Source organism: Bombus pyrosoma, linkage group LG6 (genome assembly GCF_014825855.1).
Source record: "Bombus pyrosoma isolate SC7728 linkage group LG6, ASM1482585v1, whole genome shotgun sequence".
Classification (NCBI taxonomy): Eukaryota; Metazoa; Arthropoda; class Insecta; order Hymenoptera; family Apidae; genus Bombus; species Bombus pyrosoma.
Window position 1 is genome coordinate 10,235,122 of NC_057775.1, and position 18,781 is coordinate 10,253,902.

Here is an 18,781-nt window from a genome sequence, read left to right on the forward strand (position 1 = left end):
ATTGCAGAGTTTAAATAATAAAAGACGCAAGTATCACGAACGTAAAAAATTTTTTTTTTCTTTTAGTGAAGAGAAATGTAAATTGGACGCTAAATACAATACAATAAAACAATTTTTTAACAAGGTAGGTACGTTGAATTATTTACTGGGGTAAAACTTGTTTCGTAGGAAATCTCTATTTGCAGACACTTCAATACGGCGGATAGTAATTGCCAATTAACTTATTATGAAAATAAATATATCGTACGAATGTACAATTTTTATTATTATTGAAATTCAAAAGAATATATATATGGTATAAATATATGAAAATAAATGATATGAATTTTCATAACTGTACAATGTAAATTTACAAACATAAATGGTATAAATTTGACATAAATTCAAAGTTTTACGTTTATGCGCAATACAGCATTGAAATTGAAAAAAAGGCAATTTATACTTTACAAAGCGCTATTGTTTTCCTGATTGGCTATAAATCAAGTCCCGATTTAATATCGTGTCTGTTAGCACGGTTCACTGATATTCCACGGAAATCGTAGACATCTTTAAACTGTATAATCGATTTCCATCTAATATATCGTCTGCCATTTCTATCTTCTTTTCCTCTCACCCTCTTCCGGATATTCGAGTAAGCCCTTGTAGAATCGGCAAGATATTACCAGAGAAAAAGGCGGACGAAGTTAAAGGTGACAGACATTGCTATTGGAGGTTCCAACGAAAAATATTCGCCATGAACGCACTGTATCTACTGGGAAAATGGAATTTCATTGTAACCAGCAGCCCTGATTTAGCATCGGGGATAAAGGCACAGAACGATTCAACGATAAAGAGATTTAGGGAACTTGACAGTGTTCAATTACTGCGTCAAAGAGAGGCTAAGGTTTGCTCTTTGGATAGGTAACGTAATTATAGCGCGATCACGGATACCAGAATTTAGAATAGGTGTACCGTTGCTTCAACGTGTTACCAATATCTTTAATGCGGCTAATTTTATAGATGGTTAAATAAGAGTGAAACGTCATTGAATACCAACTAATTCTTGGATTATTCTAATTACAGAGAATCATTTATAAATTTAAATGCCGCGTAAACGTGTTTTTAATGAATTTTTTATTCATAGATATAGTCAAAAGAATCTTCGTTTTCGATAGGTTGTTCTAAACTCGTCGTAGTTCCCTTGTTTTAAAAGCGTTTCACGAGGTTTCGTTATTTTCAACTTTGTTCATTTTCTTAGAACTTAAACAAACGGTTATAAGGTTGATAATATAAAAGTTTATGGAAGGCTATAAAGGTTGGCGGCGATTCTTTCTACAGCTATACAACGAATTTTATCATTTCATATACGAGGTGTGTCTAAAAGGTAACGAGATAGATTTCGGTTCTCGGGAGTCCGCGACATTGTATCACGATGCTGCGACGTTATTTGAGACGTATATCTCTGCACTACCTTCCGTATTAATTTCAACTCGATTCAGCTAACACGATCAATTTCGCAGCGAGTTTTATAAAAGCGTGTTTTAGCGACGCGTTACGGAAATGGAACAGCAACGTATCAAGCAGCGTCTTACACTGCATCAAGAACGAGTTTCGATCAATTTCGAACGAGTTTGCAAATGAGTTTTGTGTCCAACAAACGTATTCATGTGCTTCCACAGCCTCCGTGCTCCCCAGATATGGATTCACGTGACTCTCTCGTTTTCTCAAAATTCAAAAGTCACCTTAAGGAATATCATTTTAGAACTGTGAACAGCATCCAACAGGTTGTAACCGATCAACAGAAAGTAGTTTCGGTAGAAGAATTTCAGCACTGTTTCCAAGAATGGAAGCGGTGTATAGCTTCTCAAAGGAATCATTCTGAAATGGACAATATAGATTTTTCATTAAATGACGTATAAACGTTTTTACAGGACCAGTTTTATTACTTCTTAGACACATGTCGTAGTACTAACATTTGTAAGGGTGCATATTAACAAGTTTGCTACCGCCGTTTAAAGACAAAGAGGCTTCCCACTATCCAAGTAACGAATTTTCATAATATTACGTAGTGTTACTTATGTTTTTACATATATACTATAGAAACGTACTAAATCAACGATCGGAGCGGTTTTTATAGTACGTCAAAAATGTGCGACGCTGGGCTGTGAATAAATCGTATCTTACTATGTACATATATGTGACGTATTGGAATAATGACGAAGAAAAAGACATATTTGAAGCTAGGTTATTTTTATTTATTAACGTGATACTTTTTGAGAGATCCACATAAGATTTTAATAAACCTAGTGGTTCATTATCATCATCATAAACTAAAAGGTATTCCACGACTATCTGGGAAGCTAAAGTCGAACGGCGATATGCACAAGTGAAGTTACTCAGAATGCTGATAGTGGCAGCGTATTTGAGGGACGTTGAAGTCGCTGAGTTGTGCTCTTTCGATATATAATTATCAAACACTTCCAACAATAGAGATGCACTGTTCGAGCGAAGAACAAGTCGCGTTTCAATGAAATATTGTGTAGTTAAAATAATAAAAGATAAACGTGTTGTAACACCAGATCAAGCGTAGTCGTTGTAGATACTGTACAGAAGCATCTCCGATGAAAATAAACGAGGCTTCATCTATTTTTCTTGTCGAAAATTGGAACGCAATTCCCTGTACAGCTCTTAGTGCGTCACGCACGTGTGACGTCCGGCAGCGAGCGTGTTAGGAAACGTGACCTGTAGCGTACAATGATTGTTTTCGTAAAAATTCTTAATGGCATTTCACATTTCACATTATGGCCATAAGACTATACTATTAGATCAGTGTACAATGTGTTGCCGCAAATGCTGTACGCGTGTAGAAGCACTCCAGAAGTTGGAAAATCCTGTACTCTATCGCTAGAGGAGGCGTGTACCACAGAAGAAGAGAGTACGTAGAAAATCAGTCAGGTGTACGCGTGTCGAGTATACGAGGGCGTATAATGGGCTCGTAAGGCTCGATGGATCCGGGCGGATGGAGCTGGAGCTGGCTAGCAGAGAGAGTGCGCACGCATTCTCTCCCAGGAACACCTTTTGCGCGTCCATCCGCGTGGCCCAGCCATGACTAACCACCCCCGTAGCGCGACCAACTCTATCGTTACCAAAGTCAGCCTGGATAGCCCACGCTTCCAGGTTCTATAATACTTTTTCGACCCCCGAGCGAAGTTTCATCCCAACGGAAACTGTTAATAGTGTAAACAGCGTCTGGTATTTGCCACCAAAGGACAGCTTCATTAACCGTTATACAGATTCGTTGTAACAGGTTGTATCCTTTGTTATTTTTGGAAAATGTCGAGTGATTCCAATCTTGATCAAAGGGACACTTTGACTTCTCTCTTGTTACGGAAAGATTTGGGTTTATGTTGCTTCGTTACACCCGGTTCTCACTGATTTCGATGAAAGTTGACAGAGTAGTAACTAGATACATAGTAATTGTAGTTTCGGCACGTATAGAACCGACATAAATCTACGGAAACATATCGTTTAAATTTTCATTAAAAGGCCAATCGCAGTTTTTTCCAAAATTTTCTCTTATATATCTTCTAGTAAACGAATCTTTTTAACTTTCCAGGGAAACTCAAGCCATTTGATCCAATTTGGAAAGAGTTATTCTGTTTTAAAAAGTGTACCAATATTAATGTAACTGGCCGTATGAGAGAAACACGGTTTAAAGTTTGGAGAAATCGCATTCCGTGGTATATTCAACTTATGGAGTATTTTATTGAACGATATAATCATAGAATATAGAAGCTAGATCGATCAACTTCACTTTTTATTACCAATTTCATATTATTAGTATTCAAGAAAGCACATAATTAGTATTCAACATCTCAAAGAAAAAATCTTAAATTTATGAAAATAAGATTTATCACAAGGAGATAGCATAAATAATTGTAAATTGCAAATAAAATTGTGGTAACAAAAATTTGTAAAATATTCGCAATTGTCGATCTATGAATTTTAATTTATGGATATAATCAGCATGGATTATTGTGTAGAATTTTTGTTAAACTATTTATTTTTCATGTAATTGGTCGAACATCTGCACTTAAAATTACGTTCATTGTTGTAATACGGTATTGTAGTACTATCATCTTGCCACATCTGAATCAACCCTTGCTAGAACGATAAGATAGTAGGTTATATCGCGTAGGGTAGACCTGGTCGAAAATAACAATTTCACTTTCGAATACTATCTCGAAAAGATAGAGCTACAAAAAGTTCCTTTATACCCGAAGCTCATGTACCCATCTAATATTGCTGAAAGTATAACAGTTGGACTTTGTGATAAGTAATATCAAAATTGCCAATCAAAAATAAGAATAAGAGAAAATATTACAACCACCTTTTGCTCCAGGGAGGATTCGCGAAGATAATTGTAACTTGAAGAGACCAAAATATTTATTCGACCAAATAAATAAAAGGAAACTAAAATATCTGTCTAAGCAAAGAGAAACTGCAAACCAGTTAAATTATTTGACAATTTGAGTAAGATTTTTAACTATTTACGAATCACTATAAATTGTTTGCGATGTTATAAACGTGTGAACGATATGTCAACTCTTAACGAAAGATATTTAAACGGGTGAAATTATAACGAACAATATGCGGATAAACGATATAAATGTACGTGAGAATATAAGATTTTTCTTATTGTTTTAATATAATAAAAAGTTAAGAAAATTTACTCTATTAAAATTCCAATATCAATTGATTGACATTAATATCGTATACGTATTTGTACATGCATATAAATATTTTCTTTCCTCTTGACACAGGTAAATGTTAAAATATTCATATATGAAAATGTATTCTAAAACCAATTGAATTTTTATTATATTTACGTACTGTGATTATTTTACTTTTGGTACAAATATTCCATATTTTATTGGTGAAATTTAAAATACTTCCATCATTCGTTTAGAGTGGATTTTATATTATTGATTAATCGCTGCAATCATCAGCCTTTGATATTCGTCCGGTAGCTGTTATTAGAAGGAACGCTATGAAATTTGAAAAATGTAGTTTTTGAATCTATAAATCGAAATAGCCAATAAAGATATTTCGTCAATCTGAAATATGCATATCACGTTGTTTGACAACCTTATATTTGTCTGTTTATACAAATACACGTGAAATATAGTCGTCAGTATATCTTCGATAATTTCGTTTCCTTGATTTGAAACAAACGTCGATAAACGGCGATGGCTATACATCTTCTCTTTCAAACGACAAGTTTCAGGCAAGTTGAACATTTTTCGGTCAGGTTATTTTTTGTTTTAATTTCGCGCTTGGAGATTGCTTGGCAACGGAGTTGGAAACGACGTACTCAATGCTCCAAATTACACAGATCGGTTGTCCATTTTGCTATTTGCGCGATGGTTCCTCTGGGAGGAATAATCGCGGGTGGTTCCGCCACGTTGAATTCGACTGTCACACAATCCTTCTCGAAACAAATTGCACGTCATCCTATCTGAATTATGGTTGCAGGCATAAGGAAAAGGGAAAACGGGAGTTGGATAAGATGATCTGTTCGATAATAATGCATGTCCCGAGACTTCTCTGGTATTATGGTCATAATTATATCGTGGATGTTTGTGTATTCATGGAAAATTTTCACGCACATTTAATGTACAGAAATATTATATGTATATACTATATATATAAAAAAATATTATATATATAATCATATTTAATTGTTATGAAATAAAAAGCGTGTATTGGAATTATAAATACCTCCGAGATGGAATTATTTTTACTTCACCGTAGTTCAGGAAAACTGATAAAAGAAAAATGATTAATGGATTGGAACCACGCGGGAAGAATTAATTTAATCACCAAGTAATGTATAATTTTATTCGTATTATTAACTACAAGGTAAAACTGAAAAACTTTTCTGGCATCGAATGTGAAATAAAGCTATATGATACAAGGTATCATTGATAAAAGTTTAGAAAGAATTCACGAATTAGAAAATTATTTGCGAATTTATTCTATCGTATCGTATTTCAAAGAATTATATTCAAAACATAAATAGTTGTATTTAATGATAAATCTGAAAATGAAAAGCTACGATTGCAGAGATACGGGGACAATTTGCATGTTACGATTTGAAACGCAGTGATCTAAGAGAGTACCATCTATATCGATAAAGAAAATTACCGATACTATCTCTCGTTTCCTGTGACAACCACTCCGTCTTGCATTCTTCTCGCGTGGAAAAGAAATTAATCCGATGGGTAGCGGGAGAAAAAAGACGTGCAAAAGCTCGAAGAAGCGGAAAGAGTCGTAATGAGTAACCAGACAGGAAGAGCGATAGATACGGAGGAGAGGCAGATAGAATAGTTTCATGGCACCTAGAAGAGAGAGACTGAGATGGGGTGGTGGTTGCAGTTGCGAGGTCAATGGCCGACAAGCAGTCGCCCTCCGTTCCAACCATCCTACCAAACGAACAGAGGTTCTCAGTTATCTGTTTCTCTCGTCTCTTTTCGTCTCGTTTGGTTTTGCTCCTTTCTTTCTTCAAATACCAATCGAACAGAAATGACATACAAAATGAATATAAAAACAGGCTAATTGTAAGTTTGGAGGATTGCCTGGAGACAGTGAACTTACTGTTTGTTTTATTAATCGTTGACAAATTTATGTTGTAGCAAGCTGGAAGAGTGGCTATTTATTTTTAGAAAGTTGGTTGCTGAATTATTTAGCGGTGCAGAGAAACAAACATTGGAATGTAAGTCTCTAAAAAAAGAAAATATTATAAGAAAAGAAAATATAAAATCTAAAATTTTGAGCCAAAATTCACGTCTTTAAGCTCTCACAGTAAGCCTCTATTTAACAAACTGGTGTAGATTTACTGTGAGGTATATGTTTGTCAGTAAAAGTATAGATAGAATTAAATCGTATGAACACTCGGTACAAAAATCGAATATCGTTACGTTTTATTTCGATAATTTAGTGATAAACAACTGGATATTGCAAGCAATCTTATTGGACTGCAAGAACAAGTAGTAAACCGTAGCATATTCGCGGTCAAGCAGTGGACGTCAGTATCCAAAAGGACGTTTGTACTTTTATGCATCAAAAATTAAGAGAGTTGCGACTTCTTCGCATATTAATATGCTGCATACGTTGTAAGCATACGTAAACTTCGATATAGAACACGAAATAGGATTAGATATCGATATACATAGAATACATCCGATATAGAGTATAAAATATAAATTGGATATCAAATAACTGGAACGAATTTGATTAAGCATATCGTATTCCTCTAAAAGTGAGTATGTATTACAAGCTCGAAGATTCATTACCATTTATAATCTTATCAATCGAAGTAGTTCGAATTTCATGAAAACTTTCGTTTCATAAAAAAGAAATTCTGCCGAAGTTGTGATAGCAGATACTGGAAATTATTATCGAAGTCACTTGTCCATCAATCTATTCGATCGAAGTATTATCAGAATTAAAATTTTCAAGGGAAACGAAACTTTGAAAGCTTTTCGCCAGTTTCACTGACAGCCGTGAGTTTCAGTTTGAAAGAAGTTGAAGAAGTATGTAACTCAATTACCTATACTACTTGCATTGCGAGCTATATGCATGCAGTATGTACATATATCGCGAGCACCTTGACAGAGGCAAGGGAAAATAGTACGTGTATTTCTATCGTGGTAATAGATACGTACTTGTGCCCGTTTACGCTGATTCTATATTTGGAATCGCTTAGATGAATTCCTAAATACGCGAACATTCCGTTTGAAAGTTTCGTGAAGTCGTTGCGTGAAACCGTCGCACACGACTATAATATTACGTTGTTGCTTTAAAAGTCGAACTGAGTAAATTGGCCGCGATTTGTACCAAGCAACATTTTTGTTGCGCTTAACTTCGGTTAGATCACATTGTTCAAACTACATAACAAGACAACAGCATAATTTTTCTAAACGAAAACGTATTTTAAATTTTCTTCTGTTAGAGGAGAAATTCTTTGATCACTTTTGAACCGAAGTAATTGAATTTTTAGTAAGTCGCATATAGTCGTAGATTAATGTAATACAGTGCTGGATAAAACTATAGTAATTTTGGAGTAATTAATGTTTGCTGATCCCTTTTACATCTTTAACGCGATATTGACAAGCCTTTTTAAAAAGTAATTTAAATTGGCTCTAATATCTGGCCCACAATATACTCGGTTAAAATGACATTTTTTAGGAGTTTTTGAGGTCGCCGAAGTCAAAAATATTGGTCGCTTTTCACGGAAATAAGACGTCAAAAATTTCGATCAACTTGTTGATGTATGACATTCTCGTGAATTTTAACGGGACCTTTTCTAAAATTTGATGCTCTTAACCTACTGTATGGCTTACTCTGTGTGCATTTGAATCGTGAGTATTGAACTAGGTTTGTTTGGGTTATTTTTTATTTTTACAGAGAGCGGTAAGCTGTAAAGAGGAAAATTGGCATTTGGAGCATTGGCATTAGCTGTGCCATCACTTTAATCGGTAAGTTACCCCTTGCCGCTCTGTATGATCTTAAGCGGATTTCTACGGTTAAAATCTTTATCGGCTAAATGTTCAGAAAAACGAATCTTTAAATGCGTTCGTTTCCGTGAAATATGACGTCCGATTTCGCCTTTGCCGGCCCAAAGCACCCTCGGAAAGACACATTTAGATTAAAATTTTTACAGTCCGTATCATTACTTCTATACCAAATCCTTCAAATTTGTGATCTATCGATTTCATAAAAAGAGAATAAATATGACTTTCAGTCCTCAATTGTTAATTTCAATTGATATAAACTTATTTGTCTTAGTAAAATTTACGTAACGACAAATCGATCAAGCGTCTATAACCGTAGTTTCTAACTAGTAAGTACTAATAACACGATTGAAACTTTGAAAAAGAGTCACGAATACGTTATCCAATCGTCGTGAAAGTATAAAACAGTGTACGCGAATATTCCGAAATATTCTCTTGGTCTCTTGGCAGAGTCTCCGTGTTTCGCGTTGAGACACCATCGATTCGCCGCTAAAATCCATTGTGGCAACCATTAGACGCTAGGATGTCGTTTAAACGTAGATGTCCCACGACGAGAGCTCTGGTTATTACCTAAATTCGGCCCGTGGGTCGATCGACCGGTGCTTTCTGGCGTTCGTTAACAAACGTATTCAAGGGATCGTCGACGACGAATCCCCGTCGCGAGTTAGAGTGTCCTTTCCGCGAAACGAGCCGCGAAAGAAAAGTCTAAAGGGGGGAAAATAAAAGAAAAGAAGAAAAAAAGAGAGAAGAAAAATGAGGTTTCTATGGCGGTGGCCAAGTTGAACGTAGAAGAGAATACGGGTCAAGCTTTTTTTTTATAGCGGCAATGGCAATCCGGCGATAATGCAGCCCGATTCTCCCTCTCTTCGGGATTGTCGTCGTGCACAAGAGAAGAGAGGATTCACTGAAAACACATCGTTATTTTCTCTATCCGCAATTGCCCCAGCGGGGATCTCACCTTGGTTCGGGCACGCTCTCCTCTGCGTGCGTTTTCAGGGTCACGCTTTCGTAGGAAATCACGAGTTGCTATAAACTGGAGGAACACGGGCAGATTTTTCTAATATTTTAATATTGTGTAATATATAAATTAAAATAATGTATCGAAGTGTATTTGAGGCGGTTATTGGAAGAGTGGTATAAATGTAGAGTACGAGTTGTTATTGGTGCATAATTGCTAATTATAATTTATAGTAACGAGGAAATAAGAGTAGTATAAAAGAAAATATGATAACTAGAATCCTTCCTCTTCTACGTGTGTTTCTGTACGCGAGTTGCTGTAAACAGGAACTTAGGTAGATTTTTCAAATATTTTGACGTGTAACATATAAATTAAAATAATAAATTAAAATGTATTTAAAGCGCTCATTGAAGGAACGGTGTAGGTGTAGTGTGCCAGTTATTATTGGTCGTATAATACAAGTTATAATTATTGTAATCAGAAGATAAAAATAATTACGACAGAAATATCCGAGAAAGTTAATGTTATTATAAAAGAAAATATAATAACTAGAATTCTTCCTCTACGTGTGTTTCCATGACCACGTTCTGACGAGTTATTGTAAACCGGAATTTAGGTAGATCTTTCAAATATTTTGACATGTAACGTATAAACTAAAATAATAAATTAAAATGTATTTAAGGCGCTTGTTGGAAGATTGATATACGTGTAGTTATTATTGGTCGAATAATACAAATTATAATTATGGTAATCAGAACATAAAAGTAGTTACGATAGAAACATTCGAGAATGTTGATGTTATTATAGAATAAAATTCTTCTTCTACGTATGTTTTTTATTGTTACGCTCGTAAGAACTGACGAATTGCTATAAACGATCGTATTTGCTGGAACATTTTTCCCTTTTTTGAAAAGCGTAATAGAAAGTGCAAAAATTTCATAAAGTAAAATGGATTGTATCTCTCGATGTTCCCTCAGTTTACAAAACCTCTTCGTCTTGATAAAATAAAAGCTTCTCGACGCTTAGAATTGTATTATTTTCTTTCTTCTGATCTGTGTAAGATATGGTGATCATTTTGATTTCTCATGCGTCGAAACAAAGATCTCTTTGTTGGAGTTGGATGGGAATATGGGGATGCGGAAATATGAAAAATTTAAAGTCATGAATGATAGTCATGTTATTGTAGAGGCACGAGCTTTGGAAAATTTAGTATTTTAAGAATGGCAACGTTTATTTGATCGTACTTTTCGTCCTTTCGTTTTACGATATTCCACCATTTTATCTCTCATTTTTGCAGCTTATCCAGAAATTGTCGATGATTTTTAACTTTAACTTGTATACAGGATGTATCGTTGCTTTTATTAAAAATTCGTAATAATATAGAAATATGAGAAATTAGTAAATAATTGATTATTGACGAAGCAATTATTTTTCAGTCTATAACTAGATTGCAAATATTTATGCAAGTACATAATATCTATGATCATAACTAAAATAATGAAATCTAAATAGAGATCCCATGTCGCTTGCTAAATATTATAACGAATAATTTGCTTTGGCTATTTTATGTATTTTTGCATATTGCCGTTCTATATATTTTTATATCCTTCGATTCCTCATAAGCGTCTAAACATCCGCCGTCTAATTATAATCAACTATGTTTATTTTTTCTTCATAAGCAAACGAAATTCTGGTTATAGAGAGGTTAACGTGTTTTCACCGCTATTTCCTCGAATAAAGCACTCGGCCGTGCTGTTTCGTCGAACAGAGACGAGTGCATTCGCGTTTTCGATAGTGTGAATACGTTATCTGACGAATCGCATATGTAGAACCGGAAACGTTTATCGATTTTTCATCTAGCCATTTCTGATATCGGTGTAAAATGCAGAGATAGGCCGGCACATCGCTCTAAATTCATCGGACACAGTTGTCACGATACTTTGCAATATTTCCTGCTTTTTTCGTTTCATTTCGAGAAAAATCGAATCTATCCACGCGACAAATAAAAATAATCTTTTTCGCGTATTCGTTCCTCGAGCAAAAATTTTATCACGTTGCTCATGGTATTTAAGGCATTAAACATCGCGTTTCCATCATTTTCGTGTTTCAAGAGAGAAACAAATCGTCGAAAGGAATTTCTAACGCGTTCCCTCAGGTTTTCGCTTGTTTTACGCTCTAACGCGATATAATTTGCTTAATGCTTGTCGCAATGACGCAGAAACAACGTAATATACAATTCCATTTAGATATTAATTCTCCTAGAAGTCACGGTGAGCGAGTAATGAAAGAACATCGCAATATACTGCAGTGTTAAAGAGTCAAAAATTTATTACATGTAAATGGTACTTGTGTAAATATATCTGCTATATATCTTCCAATTTACTCCGCAACGGCCTTTATACCGTATTTCATCTTCAAATTCTGTTTCCGAAAATTTCAAAAAGTGGAAAGTATTTAGGAAATTTTATACAAAATTTTCATTAACCCATCGAAGCCTGCTTGAAATTTGAAATTATTGTGACGGTACATATCGGGTGTACTTCTTTGAATACAGCGAGCGTCAATGAGTTAAGAAATTTCTTTTAAGAAATTAGCGATTAATTCGAAAAACGATGAAGGTCGTCGTACCCTGTAAAGAGAGATTGCGCTAGACTTTAACTACATGTAATATTCATTAACCCTTGACTGCAGTTTAAAGCTTGAATCTACTTTTAAACACCCTATACATTCGTAATTAACTATGAACTCAATTCGTTGTACGGCAAAACTTGCAAAAGCAAGTAAAAAATCTTGCAAATTGTACAATTGGTGAAATTTCTAGCAGTTTGTGAAAGTAGCTCGGTGAACCCTAGAAACGCTGTCCCACAATTTTTCTCTCACGACCAACAATGCAAATCGACATCGGGCTTTGCTTATCGGCACTCTAAGCCATAAAGTTTCAAGGCACCGGACATTGGCTATTGCAAACTCGTAAATCGAAAAAATCGTTCCAATATTCGGCATAAACGAAAATTTACTCGATCGAACTTTCACGAATCTGCGAATACACGACTCGAAAACGCCCTGTCTATATCTCTATGAATCAACCGTTCAATTTGTGCCCGCAGCTTCCGATCCATACTTCCGAACAGTAAACACGGTCAGCTTCCGTCGTTAGCGTTGTTCAGCAGCGACGAATCAGCAGAGCACACCTCCGCGTTGCATGCAATACTATTCGCAGCGAAATCTGTAAGAGATCGATAAAATGGGGTATATCCTTTGCACGCGTCTTGCGACCGCGAAATTCTTGACCGCGGACGTTCGCGATGTTCCGCGGGGGGGTGGTGTAAGACTGACATGACGTGCGTGTGTAAATACGTGGCGGGTACGTCGCCGCGACTGGCGCGTACACGCGACGGAAAGAGGGAGGGATCCGTTATTGATCTTCTCTCGTCGCGTACAAGCGATTCCTCTCTTTCTCTCTCTCTCTCTCCCTCTCTTTCTATTTCCCAGAGAGAGAAACGCATCGAAGCAAGCGCCGACCGAACGGTCGCGATGGTCTACCTAGAACGAGTCACTCGCGACGAGAGCTCGACGCATAATGAGAAAGGCACTCTCGCGTCGCCTGTTCGGAGCAAGCGTTGCGCGGTTCGGGCAGCCTGACCGGGAAGCGTGGCCAGGCAACGGAGGCGGCCGAGCGGTGGCGAAGACGATCGAGCGCCGCCGAGCTCGTACGTCGTCCGAGCGTTCGTCGCTCGAAGCCAGTGGCTCAGTGCATGCACAGCGGCCGGCCGGCGTGCATAGTCGGTGATAGCGGCAGTACGCTCCCGGCCTCGAATTCTTCTATCTTCGGGGGGATATTCCTCTTTCTCTCACTCTTTTTATTTATTGCCACATTTGCCTCGTACGGAAACGTGTACGACGGAGGAACCATCAAGGGAAGCGCCCTCGTGCTCGAGCCGACGTCGGCACCGGGCCTCGGGGCCCGGGGGCCAACCCGTAACACGCGGTTATGGAGCTCCTAGGCTCGTCCCGGTGCGGAAGCAGCTACGATATCTGTGCGCGGGCGTTACCCCGTCGTTCTTCTCTCGCGTACTAGTTAGGACGGTACAACGACAGCCAAGCCCCGTATGCTCCGCTAAAGGTATTGCATCCTTACTCACGGATATTCTATTCGATTCTACTGCGATCTCGATGGACACTTCTCTCGTGTCTCTATACGATGAGGATATTCCGAGGCTGTATACAGAAGTCGAGTTGCAGTTGTTGAAAGAGGATATCATCGTCTATTGACCATCGTTCGATTGTTCCTTCGCTGTCGGCTTTGATACGGCTTTTAAGTGATACGAGCGTATGTTTACGCGGTGCGTCCGTACGACGAGGAAACGATAGTGCTTGTTGAATTCCCGTACATGTCGATGTTGATCGAGATGTATGAATCTTATCGACCGAAATGTAAATAAAGCTAAATCGCTTAATTTCTCACATCGATGAAAATGAATCGGTGAAAGGTATCCCGGAAGCTTCTCAACGAATCTTCTTTCTTTCCGTTCCTCTTTAAATGGCAAGAATTAATCGTACGAGCAAGAGACATTGAAGCGATAGGAAGTACGGAAACGAGTACACGCAACCGTAGTTCCCACCTTTTTCCAAACCTTTTTTCCTCTCGTTTTTCACCATTTTTTTCTCGTGGCCGTATACTCTTTGAGAGCGCACTCTCGCCGCACGGTTATAATTGCTGCTCCGTAAGCTGAAAAAAAGAGTCTCGCGGAAAAATCGAGGTCGAAGGGAACAAAGAGGAGGACCTTTGTTCTTGCCCATTTTTATTTCTTTTCTCCTCCCTGGCCTGCACACAGCGAAGAGAGAGATTCTTACTACGGATTCGTGGTATCTTATCGAGAAAGAGGGTAGCGGCAGGATCTCGTTGTTTACCTGACGTATTAGACGTGCCATTAGCGACGACGACGACGACGCGACGCGATGGAAATCGACAATGTGGTTCACGGATAGGGAGTCGCGATCATCGAGATTTCCAGGTTCAGCGAGTGAACCACGTGCTCATCATCGTCTCGATGCTTTTTTCGAAATTCGTCGACGTCCGATCGAAGGAAATACGAAGGAAACGACGATTTTCCCGTTTCTCTGTACCTGTCCGTGTTCTTCTTACACGACGTATGTCATTTTCCGGTATATTAACCTTTCGTACTCCGCACGAATCGATTGACAATGTGCCAATTGTTATTTGGTTTTGCTTTCATCGATAAAGCGATGGAAAAGAAAAGAAGTTCACAGTGCACAGGTAAATTCGTATCATAGATACTTATTAGGTACTTTCTTTCTTCTAAATACATGAGGTTTGGCTTTAAAATACTCCACCGCAGAAAAGTGCTGGGATCGTTAACTGATCATATTGAAAGATTTTGCAAAGGGTGAAAAGCTGGTGGATGTATTTAGGGAGCAGCGTTGTTAGCACGTTCCGTGCCCACTAAAAAGCAAAAGTTCTGCTATATCAGAATTACGTAATGTTCAATATATTAACATTTTAAATAAGATTTTGCTAGCTTCACATAATCGTGAATAAAAGTCTTCGCAGGTTCCTCGACATTGAAAGAACGCGAATGGTGTTTCCTTATCGTTCAAAAATTGTAACAGAAATCTCGTTTGCTCGTAGAGAAGAGAAACTGCAATCAGTCACAGTTTTTAGTTCGATCAAAAACTAAGGACCAATAACGAATAGACTGCAGGTATATTTCTTGGTATATCAGTAGAATGATATAGTAATTAAATATAATATTGTAGTAATTAATAAAACACGATTAGAAGGATATACCTACATAGATATACAAATTGCGTAATCTCTAATCATAAATAAACAGATGTCTGTTGGTTAAAACAAGGCCGAAATTGTTACACAAAATATTGCAACAAAAATAAACGAAAGCAAAGGGAAACTCTCGAATATACCTACTTTCGACCCAAAATTCAAACAGGAAGTGCATATCGGAACATTTGTTTCAAGAGTGACGCTTCGATCTTGCTAGCGCCAACTTTTTAACCTTCCCCATACTACGAGTCCTTCTCTTCAGCCGACGAAGTGTTTGCTTTTGTGTGTATACGATCTTGGACCACGGAGGACCCGAGGGGCACGGGGCGCGTTAAAATTCCAAAAGCTACGTTCCCACGTGACCCGGACACAACGGCGCCACGAGACATCGTTCGGAATCGAGATTAACGTCTGTCCACGAGGAAAATCGTTCGATCGACAATTTTACATCGTACGGGCCATGTGTGTACCCAAATAATCGGTTTCGTTCACCTTCTGTGTGTATTTCGGCCAACGTTTTCCTATTCTTTCTCTCTCGTTATCCTAGTCATGGTGCTCCATTGTAGGACCACTATGTGTCGTTAGATGCTATCGTGCTCGTAACTTGACGGCAATCGATAGTTTCCTCCGAGGAAAGGAAGGAGAGAGCTGCAGCTCCTCCCTCTCGACCTTCTCGAGTTCCGTGGAGACTCGTTTCCGACGTACTTTCCTGGTGGTGCAGGTGATATGCGGTACCGGTGGATCGTCGTTGGAAGGGACGGTCGTCTGAACGGCGTGCGACACGGGATCGATCGAATGTACGCGACCACGCGACCACTAGCCGATCTGCGGATCAGGACAAAGCTGAACCGTGTCCGGGATGAGGCGCTCGAACGTGAAAGATAATCGGTCAATCGTGTCGAGAGATATATCTGAACCAACTGGCTAGATGTAGTAACGCGAATGTATAGTAGTACGATCGAGTAGTTAAAACGGTGAAGTTCGAAGTCGCGGTTGGATAACGATAGGAGATACCTGCATGCGAAGACAACGATCTGGGAGATCGGAGGAAATAGTGTGAAACAGTAGTGAAGAGCTGAAGTGCGACAGATACGTGAAATTTAGAGGAAGAATAATCAGAGAAATTTTAGCACAAGTGATAAAAGTGCTCGAATAATAAAAAAAAAAAAAAGGCGCGATAAAATCAAACACGAGAAATTACGCGAGAGATTAAAAGCGCAAGCTTTGAAAACGCTCGCTAGGAGAACGTTCAGCAATTGAAAGAAAAAAGAGAAGAACGAAAAAAATTAATTACATTTCGAAGAGACGAATAAATTATCGACGATCCATCGAGGATAAAAATTCGAGATAAAAATGGAAGAGTGTAGCGGAATTGTGTAGTAGAGAAAAGAAATAGAGAAACAAGATTGAACGAAACGTTTGAAGGGATAATAAGGTTAAAGTGTGAAAAAGATAAAAAGGGGCGGAAAACGAGAAAGGCAGAAAAGCTGGCGTCCAAAGCACGTGAGGGTGGCTCTCGCGGGACTCGGACCCGTCGACGAACAAATGGCGGCTCGTTGTCCAGCCGAGGAAGCGCGACGGGCATGCAGTGTGGCCTGTGCGCTGTCGTTGCGGGACTTTTCCGCCGAGCTATGTGTATCGCCGGCAGCAGACGAGGTTCCGGCGAATCCTGCTATCAGGAGCTTACCGATGCCGAAGGGCGACGACATTCGCAGATCGCACCCATCGAGACCGGTCTGACTGCGGCGGAGATCGCGGAACACGTTATAGAGGCCGTTGAGGCTGTAGAGGAGGTGAGACTACCTTTACCACCCACATATCTAAGTACTCTTACTTCTCACTTCCCATTGTTTTTCCTTCTGCCGATCGTTTCGTGATTCTTATGTAATGTTTCGACCGAACGAATGTGGATACACGTACGAGTCATCTAAAAGCGCTATCCGGACTCTGAAAGAGCAAACATTTGTTTTTGATAGTCCTAGTGTACCAGTGAAGTGCGTGTTTTAGAAAAAGATTAGAGTTTTATTGATTTAGTACAGGGATGGGATATTGAATAGTATTGGATAGTTTTTACTTTTTAGTTTTCAGGATGTAAGTGTTTCTTATTTTTCCAACGGATTCGGAAAAATAGGATACTGAATTAGAAGTAATCGATATTAACGCTGCGACTACTATTCCTTAATACGTACTTAAACATATCGTACGCAGTTAATTGAGATTAAAGTAATGTGGTAATAATAAATAGCTATATGTAGCTAAATTTTCTATACGATAAAAGCAAACATTTTATTATCGAAGATAGTTATACGTGTTTTTAGTAATTGCAAAATTAAAAAACTGATATCAGTCATTTTGATAGACTCGGTAGTTGCGGTGTTATTGAATTGTTGAAACGAATTGAACGAATAGCGTGTGTGGCACGTACGATACTTTTTGCTAAACAATTACTTTGTCGCTTTTTCTCATGGAAGATAATTGAAAGTGTATCAAGCAGAAGTCTGTATAGTCGGGCAACTTTGTACGTTACGGTTGTTTTAAACATAAATAATTAATTGCTAGCTCTATCTTTTTTTTATTTGCAACTGTCTCCAAATTTAAATGTAGTTGATTTAATGATTGGTTGAATCAGACTTGTATTTCGTAAAGTTTTCTTACCAGTTATCCTCGTGAATCTAAATATTGGTTGAAGAAAAGATTAATTCTTCCAAATACAATATACGTGTATGCAATTAAACGTAATTTTCAAAATAACGCGACATAATGGTATAACAATTTAGCAATTTTTATAAAAGTTACTATATACGATAACTGCACCTAATGTGGGACACCTGATTTTAAAGACGAAGTAAGCAAAAAGAGGAATAAAGAGGCTTTCTTTTCAATGAAACTAACGTTAAAGCGCGACAACATTGATAAATGTTCGTGTGCTAATAGTTAACTATGTAAAAGTTTGTGTCGTAAAGGTATCAAAAAAGTCAAATCCGACGAGTTAAAAAAATAATACTTAAGAAATTTGTAAAGAAATCTCAAAAAACTTTACCGTGAAACTGAATATCTATTTAAGTAAAACAGACAAATAAAGAAATATTTTCCGTTTGTTTCAACTTATTATATTACATTATATTATATTATATTATATTATGTTATGTTATGTTATGTTATATTATATTATATTATATTATATTATATTATATTATATTATATTATATTATATTATATTATATTAACGTTCTTTATCTTCTACACGTTGAACACGCGAATGACGCACCTGAAACACATTAATCGTGATCCCAGTGAAAACAGCAAATACATTGGACACATTTTTCACTATTATTGTCTCTTTTGTAGTTGCCAACACAAGACAGATACAATTCTGTATCATAGTCATCGGTAACAATATCATTCACATGTTCCGTATTACGTGAATACTAAATATATACGAATACATACCAAGAAGAAAATTAA

The 18,781-nt window shown here is 37.6% G+C and overlaps 1 protein-coding gene across 12 annotated transcripts in view; it reads left to right on the plus strand.

Moving 5' to 3' along the window:
• LOC122568366 overlaps window positions 1-18,781 on the plus strand; it is a 133,689-nt gene that overhangs the window by 21,089 nt on the left and 93,819 nt on the right. For 4 of the 12 annotated variants that reach the window (XM_043728024.1, XM_043728026.1, XM_043728027.1 and 1 more), the window contains exon 1: window positions 13,647-17,109. The exons of 1 other annotated variant lie outside the window; for it this stretch is intronic. In XM_043728024.1, the coding sequence (XP_043583959.1) occupies window positions 16,900-17,109 (210 nt within the window). In that variant the 5' untranslated portion in view covers window positions 13,647-16,899. 7 more of the 12 variants (XM_043728018.1, XM_043728020.1, XM_043728017.1 and 4 more) reach the window with 7 other exon arrangements.